This window comes from Drosophila novamexicana, unplaced genomic scaffold (genome assembly GCF_003285875.2).
Source record: "Drosophila novamexicana strain 15010-1031.04,08,12 unplaced genomic scaffold, DnovRS2.1 tig00000689-arrow-pilon, whole genome shotgun sequence".
NCBI lineage: Eukaryota > Metazoa > Arthropoda > Insecta > Diptera > Drosophilidae > Drosophila > Drosophila novamexicana.
Window position 1 is genome coordinate 3,019,781 of NW_020824818.1, and position 16,329 is coordinate 3,036,109.

At 36.5% G+C, this 16,329-nt stretch overlaps 1 protein-coding gene across 1 annotated transcript; it reads left to right on the forward strand.

The window, feature by feature from the left end:
• Positions 1–9,423: 9,423 nt before the first annotated feature.
• Positions 9,424–12,198, forward strand: LOC115763219. The gene is made up of 6 exons (XM_030705692.1): positions 9,424–9,608; positions 9,674–10,015; positions 10,073–10,355; positions 10,553–10,791; positions 10,859–11,536; positions 11,607–12,198. Exons 1-6 carry the CDS (start codon positions 9,478–9,480, stop codon positions 11,707–11,709), a joined length of 1,776 nt encoding a protein of 591 aa, XP_030561552.1. The 5' UTR covers positions 9,424–9,477; the 3' UTR covers positions 11,710–12,198.
• The last annotated feature ends 4,131 nt before the right edge of the window (positions 12,199–16,329 follow it).

Consider the following 16,329-nt stretch of genomic DNA (forward strand, 5'->3'; position numbering starts at 1 on the left):
TCTAAAGGGAAAACCATGAAGAAAAAGCCAAACTTCGTGAAAATCGGATGAGATTTGGCCGAGATATGGGGGTGGTAAATTTTGACCCATGTCTATATACGAATCTTGGGGTAAGATTTGGACATGAATTTCGACCAAAAAATCGGTGTCGAGATTTGAATGCCACATTAATCTAGAGGGAAATCCATGAAGAAAAAGCCAAACTTCGTGAAAATCGGATGAGATTTGACTGAGTTATGGGGGTGGTAAATTTTGACCCATGTCTAGATACGAATCTTGGGGTAAGATTTGGACATGAATTTCCACTAAAAAATCGCTGCTCATATTTGAATGCCAGATTAATCTAGAGGGAAAACCATGAAAAAAAATATATTCTATTTTAGAAGCTATATGTCAAGTTTGGTGACTCTAGTTCTTATTATTTGCCAAAATTGCCCAAAAAACAGGATATCGATATCGATTTTTATCGACTGCTTGGAAACGGAGTAAGTTATCGATTATCGGAAACAAACTCGATCTGCGCGGGAGCTAGGAGCATCTACATCTAAAATTTCAAGTCTCTAGCTCTTATAGGTTCTGAGATCCTTGCGTTCATACATACGGACGGACGGACGGACAGACAGACGGACATGGCTAGATCGACTCAGCTTTTTATGCTGATCAAGAATATATATATACTTTATGCGGTTGGAGTTGCTTCCTTCTGCCTGTTACATACATTTGGCTTTCGCACAAATACAATATACCCTTATACCCATTTTTAATGGGTTCAGGGTATAACAAGAGCTCAAACGCACTGAGCTACCCTTTGCACGTGGATATTCCCAAAACATGCCTTATTTTAGCCTAAATTGTTAATATTTTTAAATTTTCCAAGATTTTAAATAAGTGAAATTAACTAATACAGATGAATAAAAATATGAAAGTAAATAATGGTAATTATTCAATTAAAAATTTAAATATAAGGAACCAAGGCTGAAATCGATTTCCTTTCCGTCATATCAATTTAAAATTGATATGCCCCACTCAACACATACTACAGGGTAGAGCAACGCATACATTAGCTTCTGACCAAAAAGCCAGAGCACCAATAAAAATATGTTGATTAGTTTGCAATTTTGTCGGCTCTAATTTATTTTACATATGAAATTTTGTCAGCCATGGATTTGTGGGCTGGTTGATTCGTTGGTTTGCTATCAAGCGGGGGGAGGGATGGTGGGTAGTCAGAGGGGTAAGGGGGGAAGGATAGCGAAATGTGATGACATTTATTGTGCTTGTTGCTTGCTGCTTGCGGCTTGTTGCAGTGTTGTGTGGCAGTTGCTGCTGCTCATTAGCATGCGACAGTTGATGCGAAATGTTGTCGGATTATCAACGAAGTGGAGGTGGTCGAGGGGGAGGTGTAGGAGGAGGAGAGGAAGCCAGTTGCATTAGAGTGGCCTTCGATTGCACGGGGATGTTATGTAACAGCAATATTGTGGACTATATTTTTAGTATGGGCAACTTACACATAGGTTCATATGGAAATTTTGGAAATATTTGCATAATATACCACAAAAATGAATGCAAGCCGAAAAATTGATTAATTCATAGGGATGGGCTATTTTCTTGCAAAGGAATAAACTAAATCTGCTTGCATAATAAAATAATGTGTTATAAATTTAATACACTGTTTTTCCCAATAAAACAAATCTGCATAAATATATAATTCTGATGAAAACAGAAAACATGGCATATGCAATACTCAGGAGTAAATATGCCTAACACAACCCTTTTGACAGCAATTCAAGGCTTTAAAAATCAGAAACAGCTTTAACTAATTTGCAATTTATTAAATTTGATCAGAAAATAAGGGACAAGAAAGGAATTTCCCAAAAAAGGAATTGTTCAAAGGCTTACGGCTTATTTTCAACATAATACAAACAACAATGTCAACATCTCAGGCCACAGTATTTGCATATCAATGTACCCAACAGTAACACCACCCACACACACCCACACACGCACAAGCGCACACACATGCGCACCCACACACATTTGAAGTATAAAGAGATAATCCGCGGCGCCCAAAAGTATGCAGACATTTTTATAGTATATGTACAATTGTATATACTGTACGCCAGGCACGACTGCCAAATTGTCAGCAACAAAAAATAAAACACTAAGAATGTTGTGTGCACAGTTGCCAGTTACGTTGCGAAAACAAGAACAACAATGAAAACAACAACTTCGACAACGTTGCCAAAGAAATGCTAACAACAAACAACTAAAAGCGCATTTCGAAAATCGAAAAAGAGCCAAAAAGTTTAACAAATATGCAACCGCACAGACCAAAACGAGACACACACAACACCCAAGCACGCAGCCACACACACTCACACACACACTCACACACACACATACACACCCACACACAAACACACACTCATGCACACACTGTGCGCCAGAGCAGAGAGCTCGCACAATTAAATATTCAGAGCGAATATTCCGTTTGGTAGTCAACAAAAAGTGAAATACTAAATGGCCAAAAGTAAAGAGTAAAAAGTGAAAAGTTTTCCGGCAGCGCACGTGAAGCGGCTATCAAAATATATTTGCTTAAACTAGAGAAAACCAAATATACATAAATGCATATATCTGTATATTTGTTTTAAGTCTTTGCAATTGCCAAAGGCAACATTTAACTTTAACTAATTGCTTTAATAGTTTAAAGTGCAGATATTTAGCTCAGACAAACTACATGATTGATATGTCAAAAATATTATTTCAAATCTATTTTATAATTGAATTTCCAGATAATCTCGGACAGTTTGGCACAGCGAAATATATTCAGTTGCTGCTGATCAGAAATCTATATGCATATATTCCTATAAAAATACAAAGGCAGACAGACCAACACAATTGCATTAATTAATTAATCTAAGCTGAGTTTAATCTAAGTGAGTTTCTTCAAACTAAAAACTTTCCTTTGCGAATGAGTTTCCCAGAAACTTAAAATCAGTATATAAAAGCCTTATATGATGATGTCATAATATATAGAATTATTACTTTTTGTTGCCCATTTCCATGAAATTCCCTAAATTTAAACTGACTTCGAGATTTATGGTTTTGCGGCTTGTCTAACATGCGCGCAACATGATTTCTTTTAAAATTTTTGTTTTTAGAAACCGCAATGCCCTACGTTAACCTAGATTATTTTGCGGGCCATGTTGATTTTATGTGAAAAACTGCAATGGCTCGTGTCTTTTACTTTTTTTTTTGCTAATTTAGTTTTTTTTTTATTTCGTTTACTTTGTCGTGTGCAAAAAACGAACAGAAATTTCTTTACTTATAATAATAGATATTAAGCATGCAGACTTACCTTTGTTTTTATCACTGTTCGAGTGTTTCATGCACATTCGCATGGCAGGAACTGTCGAAATTGGCAACTGTTTCACGTTATCACCAAAGCTTGGTTCACTTGCCATTCTTTTTGGGCGGGGCAGAGTGCTCGACCTCGAACGGCTGCAATCGCGGTTCGGCACATTGATGACAGCGAGGATGCGGTTTCCGTTTGCAGTACTGCGGCTTTGACTAAGCTGCTCGTTTGTTGTTATCGACTGTTAACGTTGAAATGTTTGCCTTTGTTGTTGTTGTTTTTCCTCACTTTGTCGCATTGTGTTAAAGTTTTTCCATTTAAATGCGACTAACTTCCTGGCACTGGCACTGTCGAATAGACACTAACACAGCCGGAATACACAGAACTATGTTCCACTTAATCCGAACGCGCTCTGCTTCTTGAAGCCCATGGAATGGCCACTTAAGCTGCATACGAAAAGTTAGTCGACTGCATTTCCTGCTGCGAAATGTTGCATTTCCTACGAACTGGACAGCGGCAAAGGAAACGAAACAAGTTTAGTTGCCTTTTGCCTAAACTTGTTTTTGTGATTAAGTTTGCCAATTTGAACCGAACTTCGACAAAGCTAAACCAATAAGCCGGGAGTTAAGCCTTTGACAATCCATTGAATGTCACCCAAACAGCAAACAGGACGTATGTGTAATATCCCAGCAGAGACATGGCGCATGTGTGATATTGCTGAGACTAAGCACATGGTTAGCCATTGGGTCTGAATATAAAGAAAAATCAAAATGATTTCATATTTTAAACGAATTTTTCAATTATACACATTTTCTATCTATTTTAGTGGGATATTGTAGTTCATGTTTAATGCATTTTTCATTTTACAACTTTATACAAATAATACGTAGTCTGTTTCTATGCCAACTACTTGGTTAGATTTCCCCAAATAGTTGTGGCGTGAAGTCAAGTAAATATTTATATTTGGATTACATTTAAATTTGTTTGGCTATTGAAGAAATATGAAGATTTCTTATAGATCTGGGCATATATACTATGCAGTCAATACACAATTCGTTTGTGCTTTACTTGTCAACAAAATATTGATTAAGCCCAGATTATAAAAACATGTAATAACGGCCTTTAAGGGTATTTTATATTTACTTTAGCCAGAGCAAGATTTAATCCTAAATTTCAACACAAAACCGCTCTAACACTTCAAATTATTTTCCAGGCTGTTTCATGGCTTAATTGCATTTTCCTAACCAAATTTCGTTGTGGCTTTATCTCAATGCTGTTGCAGTTGCAGTAAGGCTCAAAAAAGAGCTCGTATTTTCATTATTATTTTTGAAAGCTGACAATGAAAAACGGTCAAAATGTGTGCACGCACACACACACACACACTTGAACAAACAAACACTCATAAAGCCACTTTGGGGGCGTACCTAGGCTGAACTGCAGCAGTTACAGCGGCAGCCAACATGGCGTATACGTAATTTGCATTACAATGAACCCGCTGTAGCCACAACAACCGTTACACTTCCCCCTATCTCATCTCCCCCCTCATACACTTCTTGGTGCTCATCACATCAGCTCCTTTCATTACTGCAAGGTGTATAATTTTGATAGCATCGCACAAAGCCCGCATATTCTAGGGTGTTGACAATGCTGGCGAGGGGGAATGTTTGTTGGGGGGGCTGGGGTGGGGCTTGCTGGCATGGGCAAAGATGCATTTAAATTGAAATAACAATAACTGTTTGCTGCAGCCACAGCGGCTATGCCCATTCCTACTTTCCTATTGAAAGCCCTTTCATTGCAAAATACAATTCTTGCCATCGCATAGAATTGGCACAGCGGATGTCGAGTGTCACTAACAGCCACGCCCCTATCCCCTAAGGTGCACTTTAAATAAGAGGCTCTTAACTAAACAATCTATTCTTCAGTTAACACAACCCTGAACTGTTTGCTGCGACACGCAATTAAATAAAAATGTTGAAGCAAAATAAATTAATATTAAAGAATGCAAAGTTGAGAATTCAAAAAAATATGCCAATATAAAATAGATTAAATGATAACTGTTTTTACTAATGAAACAAGATAACGAGCAATATGACTGAACTCTCTAGAAGTCGGCACAGACTAAATTGACGATATGAGAATTGCATAGAAAGGCGATATAGGCAACGCAGAGTGTGACAGTGGAGAGAGAAGCAAAAGATGTACCCCAACAAAATTTACATAGCTACGACCTCGTTTTTAATACCCACTGAAAAAAGATCATTATAAAAATAAAATTACCATGTCATATTTTGCAAGAGCATTTCAAAGGATGCCTTTAATTCTCGAGTCTGAAGCTGTTTTTCGCTTAACAGAAGCTTGTGCCTGAAACCAAGAATGAGACGTAGACCGTTACGACCGCCAACATACTAGCAGGTAACTTTTTCCACCTGTCTATGGAGCAGGCAAAAAATTACTTGCTTAAAAACTTTTTAATTGCCATATGCTCTTAGAGCGGCGCCCAAAAGGTTGCAGCGAAGTGCGCGCTTCTATACCATGTGCCGAAAAAGGAATAGAGTATATTGGTTGTGTGGAAGGCTTAAATTTGTGAATGACAATGTTATATGGAACTGAGTTATGCATGTATGAATGTTGATAACATGTGGCTTAACCTGCTTCACAACACAAATTTAACGACAAAAACAATTTAGTAAGTCAATATAGATAGATAGATGTATGCCATATATTTGATTATATAATAGATAGATAGAAATATAGAATGCATTCATAGAACAGAGTATCTAACAGTTGGGTGCACTCAACTGCAGCGTTCTCACTTGTTTTCTTTTTTATGTCGTAATTAGCTGCCAGAGCCGAGGCTGCAAATTATGCCATAATTATGCGGCAGGCGACGGGCTCACTGAATGAATATTACGAGCACATAAAGTATTTGACAGAGTACTCGACGCTTTTTGATTGGCTTCCGAATGCAGCCACAAAAACGGTTGACCGAAACATGAAAAGTTCTTGAAAGTCAAACCACAACAATTGGCCAACAAGTTGTCGCCAGCAACTTGCCAAGTGCCCCTCAAAAATTGTTTAAGCTGTGTCAAATTTAAATACTTCCCCACATTCGACGTCCGACTGCAGCGGGAACAACTGGCAATGGAGCGAACTTGAGTGGATTTTGAGTGCATTGGAACGCTGAAAATATTGAAACACTCAACGACTATAACAACACACAGAGAAAGCTCGGCTGTTGACGCTGACGAGCGACAATTGTAGCTGCCTTGTCTCCTGGTCATGCACTTTGCTCATTGTTAGGGATCGGGATCGAAATCGGAATCGGGTTCAACGGGGTGGTGATTGAGAAGCGCGGAAGCGACGCTGTCACGGGCTGTGATTGATGCACAGGTTGTCGATTAGTAGTACAGTTGGCTCAGTCGGTTTAATTTCATGAGAAACCATTAAATTAAACGAAAAAAATGCCAAACGAAACAAAAATACAAAAGAAAACATTGAAAAAAAAACCTTAGCACCACTAGTAATTTGTACTGTCCTGAGTTCGTTGATTTTTTCTTGATTATTATTTGCAATTGTAAGATATATCACTGTCTTTCTCTGTTTTTCAAGCAAAATACTAAAATATATTTTGAAATATTAAAATATTTTTTAAAATATTAAAATATTGTTTTATTCATTAAATACATTAAAATATTTTTAATTATTACACATTTTTATATTATTTGAAATATTTCATATTTTTAGTATTTTTCTTGCATTTTAAGTGAAATTTCCTTAATACTTGCTGACTATCTTTTGCATATTATACGCGCAGTATAACATTTTAAAATGTATTTACTAATTGTGCTTGGATTTAAAATTGGCATATTTGCTTCGTATTTTCTTTTTGTATTTTTCTGCTACTTCAATAGCTTTTGTTGGTAGCTAACAATTGCAAACATGATTTTTATTCTTTCAACTTTCTGCCACATCAAGTGTGGCATGCATCTTAAGCTACCACTGTGCCACATAGTAGCTCAGAGTCCATCTAATTGTCGTTTATGTGCCCTTCTAGACTGCAATTGTCGGCGCACTAACTGTAAATGATGTTCGCTCAATGCCTCAATGCACACGACTCGTTGCAAGTGGCAACTGGGAACTGAGAACTGGCAACTGGCACCCACACATGATGTCGCTTGCAACGCGGGTTTGGGGTTTGTTTTTGACAGGCGCGTTGGCACTAATGTCTTTTTCTTGCTCGTTTGTTGGCCGCACTCACAATTACAATCATGCAAACAGACACCCACACAGACATAAAAACACACACACTCACACTCGCCTTTGGCCTTTGGCACTTTGTCAATCGACAAAACAAAACGAATTGCAACGACATCGCCAGTTGCCCTGCGGAGCAAGAGGCAAGAATTGGGGGGCAACAGCAAGGTGCATGCAGATGTGCACCTACTGCAAGCTCTATCTCATCCAGTTGCATTCATATATGCATGTTAGTTGCTTCCGCTAAAGCCCTGGCTATTGTTTTGATTGTCTGCAACTGTCACCCATGCTCCAAGCAGTCGAGCAACAAAAAAGAACCAGAAGATTTAAGTTGAACAAGGTTAGGTCAGCTTGACTCTGAAATTGCCTTTTACACTACATTTAGGGACATTATAATTCTATTCCTATTCTTATTATTAGCGGGCACTGTGTGAATTGCACAGATTCATATGGGTTTATATAAATAAGAGAATATAATATATAAAAACATAGTGAAAATAAAATAAACTGTTTTAATACCGGCTTGTATCGCCAGTCATCAAGCTTCTCTAATTGAAATAAATTGAAATTATATTTCCATACCTAAATATACATATATTTTCATTTCAAAAACTAAGTAACTAAATGAATACTATATAGATAAAATAATGAAAACACAAACAAATAAGAGGTTCTAGTCGGGAGTTCCCGACTACCCGGAACCCTCTTCTTCCAACACCAAATGCAAATATATATACTATTCTGGAAGCTATATGTTAAGTTTGGTGACTCTAGCTCTATTATTTACCAAAATTGCTCAAAAAACAGGATGTCGATATCGATTTTATCGATTATTATCGGAAACAAACTCGATCTGCGCGGGCACTAGGAGGACCTTCATCTAAAATCAAGTCTCTAGCTCTTATAGGTTCTGAGATCCTTGCGATCATACATACGGACAGACGGACGGACGGACAGACAAACAGACGGACATGGCTAGAATATATATACTTTATCGGAGATGCTTCCTTCTGCCTGTTACATACATTTGGATTTTGCACAAAAACAATATACCCTTAAACTCATTTTTAATGGGTTCAGGGTATAATGAATAAGGAGTTTTATTTGTTTTATTATTAAGACGATTGAAATGACTGCGAATTTTTACTAAATTTTACTTTTTAAATTATTATCTTATTTTCTTAGATGACATTTTTAAAATTGTCTACGATCCTTGTATAATTTTAATAAATACTCTAATTATCGTTCGATTATTTAAAAGAAGGAATAAACATTTTTAAGATTTGTCTGCAATCTAAAAATCTCATTTTCAAATAAAGTCGACAATTAAATTTAATGTATAGAGCAATTATAATAATTTAACTGAATTATTTTTAATTAAATAAGAGTCCCAGCTAGATTCTTCTACTTAAACTTATTTGCATGCAAAAAGATTCAAAATGTAGATGCCAAGCAGACGTATGCCACAAAGTCCCTCCTTTATGCAACGCCAACACACTCGTAAAGCCCAAGGCTATGAATTGTGTGTGTGTGTGTGTGCGTACCAAATTCAAAGGATCTGGCAGGGCTGACCCTTTTCGTGTTGGTGTAGGTATTCGTATGTGCGGCTGACCATTTATGAATATTTACGAGTGTGTAACACGCAGCGGCGCCCCGGGGCGTGCAGTGCAGACTTCTAATGGCATTAAGAGAACGTGCCAAAGTCGAGCAATGAGATTTGTGGGGCGTGGCAGCACAGTGCGGCAAGTGTTAAAGGTAAATTTGTAGCTTTCAATTTGACTACGTGCTCAAATCAGAGCAACTTATTGAGAGTTTGAATATATTAATAAATACAAACAAAAAACACATGCACTGATCTAAAACAAAAAAAAATGTCAAAAAATCCGTGCACGGGCGTGCTGAAGCCCTTGCCGATCTATCAGAAGTTAATGGTGGACAACCTGACAGTCATACGCCCGCCCATACTTAAGTTGTACTATTGGGAGAGTTTCAATATAACTGGGTGAGTAGCGTTTGGCTGTGGACCGAAAAACACTATCCAAATACCCCTATAATCCACTCGGACAGACTCAACAAGAAACTTCGATCGAACAAGCAGGAGCATGATCATGTCCTGGCGGTTCCATTGCGTCAAATACAAAGCCAACCCCTGAAGATGATCTTCTGGCTGCGCAACATGTCCGCCAAGCCGCTGGAATTGAAGTTGAAGCGCATCCAGAATTGCCAGTGCCAGCCATTGCAAACTCGCGTGGGCTTCAATCAGTTCCGGCAACTCTTCCACTGCCCGCATCGCCGGCTCATACATATCAGCCAGGAGCAGCTCAATTTGAAGCCGGATGAGGTATTACCTCTCACAGTAACCGCTCATTTCTTTCTCTATGGCGAACATTACCTTACCTATGAAATCTAGTAAGTATTTCCAAAATCTAGATACTGAGAGCTAGATCTGATTTCCTTTGACCCTAGCACTGGGGACAATCGCAAATTTGTGTGGAGCTTCAAGCTGGAAATCACAGCCTTTGATCCAGAGCGATGTCTGCTCACCAAGGAGCTATTGCCCATAAATATTAAAAACTTTTATCATGTTACCCAACCGATTTGGGTCCAGAACATAACCATGACACATCTGGCCTTTGCTTTCTCCTCGCGCGAACGCAGCTTCAAGCTGCACAATTCAAATCTGACGGTGCCCAGGCAAAGTGTTTGGCCTCTGCTGGTGGAATATCGACCCTTGGACTATGAGAATGACGTAAGCATAAAATCTTCTATTTTTCATATTTAATTATGAATGCTCAACAACGAATAGAGTGGTCACGATTCTAAGGACTTGACTTTGAAGAAATTACCTATTTCCTTTAAAACAACATGCATAACAGTCGCAGAAAAGTAGTTTAAGAAAGTGGAAAACTATTTCCCGCTCTAAGTCTCACCTTTATCTTCTCGCAGCTTGAGCTGATGCTGACATATGAGAACTCCAAGGCACGGTATAAGATCAAGGCCCGTGGCACTACTACAGACGATAATGAGGTAACAGATATGCCGCTCAAGGACAGAGAATCCTCCGAGTACCTTTACATTATATATCCGAACCGTTTAACCTTTGAACTGTGCATGAAGGAGAATCGCACACAGCTCGTCAATGTGCACAACTATGGACAGAAATGCATGGAGTTTCGCTGGCAAAAGTAAGTCCCAGCATAACTTCTTCAAGCGCTCAACTCACTCAAATGCTTCTCTCTCTCTCTACTCTAGCTACATTATAAGCGATTTCTTTTCAATCACGTTCGAACCATCGGTTTTTCGACTGAAGGGCCATCATTCGAAACTCTGCGAGATAAAGGTAAGCGTCTTCGACCGGCTCATCTTCTTTCGCCGCATACCCATTGTGCTGGAGGTGCACCGCATACTTGATCCCGCCACGCTTATAGCCAAGGCAGAGTTGGCTGAAATCGAGTCCATAGACGATCCCAAGTGGAAGGAAGATAGCTACGTGGAGCACGCTTTTCTACACCTCAACATACGTGTCCATATGCAAAATAACGAGGATAGGCAAGACGATAACATCTACGATATCGATGGCACCTGCGCACCATGTGGCGGCGTGGGCATTGATCCGGGCGCCGGCGGCGATGGTTCGCCCGTTGTGCTAACCGAGGAACAGCAGAAGCAGACGGAACGAGAGGAGCTGATCAAGCGTTTGTCAATGAAACGCAAACTGAATGCAAATGAAATTATTGAATTAAGTATGGCCATCGATCACCGTATAACCATATTCGAGAAACTCTTCTGGAAAAACCTATCCAAGTCGAATTTTATGCGCATTAACCCCGAACGCACACGCAACAAGTTCAACCAGACCTATGACCAAGTGATAGTTGTGGATAACGCTCCGAGTCCCCTCACGAATATGAGTACGAATGTGGATCACAAGTGAGTAGTTCTTAAAAGCCAACTAGTTCCAAAATTGAAAACTTCTTTATTTTTTTTTTGCCTACGCCAGCACAATTTTGTCCATAATCAGTCGCCTCATGGTGGAGGCTATTAACGATTTGGCCAAGAACTGGCGATTTATACCACCGGAATATTATGACCATGATCCTTAAGCTCTTTACTTTAAATGTTCAACTATGCAAAATGCATTACATACCCGCAAAGCTCATTGCGTTGCACATTTTGCGGTTGTGGCAGCCATTTGTGCTGTCCACATGCCGCATGCCACCGAAATTTATGTAAGATTTCGTACAGCACAGCACACGCCCAGCCGAGCCACAGCTTGGCCAGCTCGCAATTTATGTCTTCGCCTAAAAGCATGCTATATTTAAAGCATTGCAACAGTCGCTGCCCCCGCGCCACACACACTCACACACACACACACACACACCACGACAGAAAGGGAAAGGAAGGCTACAAAGAGACAGTACGAAGACTTAAGTTTACGCGACCAATCTGACAGCAAGATATGCAACACTTTCAGGCTGCTTAAAATTGCATTCATGGTAGATATCTTCTTCTGCAGAGTAAATGTACATTACAGGTTTTCAAAAGTAGCATATTTAAGGCGTGTTTTCCAACTCAATTTTGTTTTAAAAATAAAGCAAACTATGCATCTCAATGTTAAATGTTTTTTGATATTTTGCTATTTGTTATTAAATTCAATTATTAACCATGCTGATAAATTCAGTTTGACAAGTTCAAGTTCATGTTGGCTAAATTTAAATGAGAAGAACGGCAAGAAACTTCTACCACGTGCATTGTAAATAATACAATACAAAAGAATTAAACTTGATATAAAAAGTACTAAGTGCACTTGTGACGTACTATGAAATATGATATATAAAATATGATAAATTTAAATACACACAACGTGTTACACTTTATTGAACAGGCAGATTTATCCCCCCGGTTAATGGCTGTTTACTTAGCAGTCAATAATTTAGCAGACCATGTTCAGCAGACTTACAAAAACCTTTGAATTAGCGATAATTTAGGTAAATATTAGGACATTAATTAAAAGTGCAAATTTGGTAGAAGCGCTTCTACTTGGGAATAGAAATGATACAAAACTAAAGGAATAATTAACATATTTAAAGTTCGGTGAATACCGAAATTAAATTCATGATTCTTAAGTTTATTTGAACACATAACCTATTATTATATTCGATTTACAACTTACCTAACTTCCTTTGTTCGATTGCAATCAGCTCCTGGAACTGGTTCCATGATTAATGAATTTTCCGAAATTGTTTTTAAACACATCATTTCATAGCTTTATTGAATAAATTGTTGTTTCCTTCATTTTGTGTGTGTTCGTGTGTGTTTTTGCTGTTGTAAATTCTCAGATTAATTCATAATGAAGTTTAATTGATTTTTAATAAATCTTGCACAGAGTATACCATAAATATGCTATATAAATTTGTTTCGTTTTTTGTTTTCATATTTGTGTGGTTTTTTTCTTCTTTCTTTTGTTTTCGTTTAAGTTAATTGAATGAAAATTCGAAGAAATTTGTTTAAGGTGTGTGAGTGTGTCAGTGTATGGTTGGGCGTGGCATTAAATCCACAGCCCATATGAGAGAATTCGACAGTAATTCAATAGATAAATATGCACTTTGTAATTAAATTGGAATAATTGTTGTTTCTATTATCTGACATGATTAAGTTAAATATTTGCTACTACAATACGATACGGCCCACCAATATTTTGACTATGTTTATAACGACGAGAAAAAAACTGCATAGTTTAAATACACACATATATATATCTGTTTATATATATATATCTGTCATAATTAGTATGTTGACTTCAAGTACTATACGTAAGCTAAACCATAGACGATAATAGAAATTATTTGAATTATTCTTCTTTTTTTATCATATCTTATGCTGAATTAAATACGTTTCACATTAAATTATGCATATGTTGAGCTTGAGCTTGAAAGAACTAATGCAAGTATTCTGTGTTTCACTTCTTCTTTTCTTCATTATTTCCGTTTTTCTTCTGAATTGTTTTAATTCTGTTTTCTCAATCGTTTCAAGTGAATGCTTATGCTGCTTGCTTTGCATTTAACAAGAGTGCTTAAAATTAGTACCTTTGACTAAGTTGTTTTCGACTAAGTTTGGTTTATACATAATTAATTTAATATATTTTTTTTTTGTTAGTTTTCCTTTTGCTTTAACATTTAATGCAAACATATAGAGAGAGAGCTTCTTTCAATATTTACTTTACTGATGACATGCACTACGAAATTTTCATTGGATAGATATTTTTTCATTGTTAGTTTTTTGTTTTATTTATTTTTGTTTTGTTGCAAATATTTTTACCAAAGTTTTTTGTAGGTTTAAGAGAGCAGGTCATAAGAGAGGGTCACAATCGAAATTAAACACATTTAAAGCACTGAATTAACTGTTGAAATAGGTCTATAATAGCAGGTGTGTCTGATTGGCATGTAAATCTGCTTAGTGCTACATTTTTTTTTACCTAGAACCTTTGAGCAAAATTGAAGGAAAAATTTAAAAATTAAAACAAGAAAAATCCTGTTGGTAGTACACACACTTAGATTACATTTGACTTCGACATTAGGGGTCATCATGGTAAGAATTGTTCAACATTAGGTTTACTCAATCATTTCAATTATTCAACATTAGGGGTACTCATGGTAAAACCTTTTCGACATTTGGCTGCCTTGAACAACTAACTTTTTAAAAACACATTTAAATCAATGTTTTGCATTAAATATTAGCAAATCTAAGGGGTATTCAACGTAAGAACGACTCTAGTTGAAATTTACAGAAAATGTAAATACTCGTGTCTGTTCAGTTAGTTAAACTACGCCTAGAAGCTTATTCCGTAAATGTATAGCACATCATTTAAATACTTAGATCAATTCTTGAATAGGTTGGTTTCTTTTCCCCACAGATCATTTGACTATTCAACTCTCGTTTAAGTAGGTAAGTGGTGAGTTTAGGAGTGAGAGAGCGGTGTATTCTGTTCTGTTTGTATTTATGTGTGTTATGTATGTATGTATGTATGTATGTATGAGAGAGACATTTAAAGAGAGCACTGCAGGTGCCGGAACCAGTTCCGAATGCGATTCCGGTTCCGGTTACGCCTGCAGGCATTGCACAACCTTTTTGGTTTCAAACGCGAATGTGCCTCGAAACGACGAACAAAACGTGACGACTATTTGATCGCCAGATCTTTGACATTATACGTAGGTATATGTGTATGCACTATCCTTATATTTTGGTGTAAAAGTATAAAAGTGTACCATATTTAAACGTCGAATGTTTCGCGTTTTACATTTGTTTAGCTTTCATTTTAGTTAAAATTTGTGGTAACTTTTCGTATCTATATTATAGATTTCATCATCATGCTCTTTTCGTTATTTATTCGTTTTTTTCAAGATATGCGCTTTGTTTTCTGTTTCTGTTTCTGTTCATCGTCTTCAATCTTTAAATGTTAACATTATTGCGTTTTTCATGTAAAAATTATAAAGTTGCTCGTTATTTAGTTATTTTCTCTGTTCTTTCATTCTTTTGCTTTAGTCTTGTTTGCATTAGTTTAACTTTCTGTTATCAGATCCTTTGCGGTTTGTCATTACGTATTATTCATTCATTTTTCTTTGTATATTATTGTGCGGTGTTTTTGTTCGTTACCAATACCGTTAAGTATATATAATATGTATATATAATATAATATATTGTATATATAGTATTCATGTATATGTTTAAATTTTTAAAATACTTTCTTGGTTTTTTGTTTATTCTTAGGTTTTTTTTTCATATATTATATTTATAAAACATTTTCATCTTAAAAAATGTATATAATCGATTGCTTTTTGTTGTTCTTCTATTTGTTGCTGTTTCTTTTTGTTTTGTTATCATTACTTAATTGCATTACGCATTCTGCATTCCCCTTTTCCAATTCAGATCGCACATGCACAAAAATGTGTGTGTCTGATTATAAAAGTCGGGTTTCTTGGTGTTTTCTTCTTATAGTTTTTCTTGAACCTGCTTCAAATTTTACTCATTTTTTGTTTTTTCTCTTGGAAGGTTTTGTTCTTATACATCGCATTAAAGCAACGAATTTTTTTGGGTTTGTATTTTTATTATTCTTATATTTTTTTTTTTTTGGTTTTTATTTTTTTAATTTCAGTCAAGCATTTGCGCATGAATATGAGTATTCGAGCGTCTCAAGTGTTTCGAATGACTGAAATAATTCGAATGAATCAAATGATTCGTTTCACTTGGTGTCTCTGAATGAGTTCTGTGCTTGTGAAAATAAGCCATTTAGCTCTACAAATATTAGGAGGCTGGGGCCTATGTACTACACACACATACATACTTAATAATCGTAATCGTAAATATACATACATATCATTATCATTTTTGGTTTTTCTTTGTTTTGTTGATTACTTTTTAAATAGTTGCAATAAATTTACTTGACGTATACATGAAAGTGTTTTGTGATTTATGCCATGAGTTAATATATATTTATAATCATTTTTCTGGTATGTATGTATATGTATAAACATTTAAAATTTGCAATACACAACATCAATATATTGTTAATCATATATAATATACTTTTTTGTTGGTTTTGTTCTTTTTTTTTATTAATAGTTATAGATTTTATATAGAGTTAATATATAGCATAGTTTAATGTGTTCCAACATTGCGAATTATTTAGGGATGACGTACACGCAGGAATTAAGGGTTAGAAAACT

What these genes read in the sequence shown, in the direction of transcription:
- LOC115763219 (XM_030705692.1), top strand. Translation starts at nt 9,478, where the DNA reads ATGTCAAAAAATCCGTGCACGGGCGTGCTGAAGCCCTTGCCGATCTAT. An exon ending in CCTTGGACTATGAGAATGAC is followed by an intron (nt 10,356 to 10,552) that starts GTAAGCATAAAA and finishes ATCTTCTCGCAG; the next exon opens with CTTGAGCTGATGCTGACATA. An exon ending in AGTACGAATGTGGATCACAA is followed by an intron (nt 11,537 to 11,606) that starts GTGAGTAGTTCT and finishes TGCCTACGCCAG; the next exon opens with CACAATTTTGTCCATAATCA.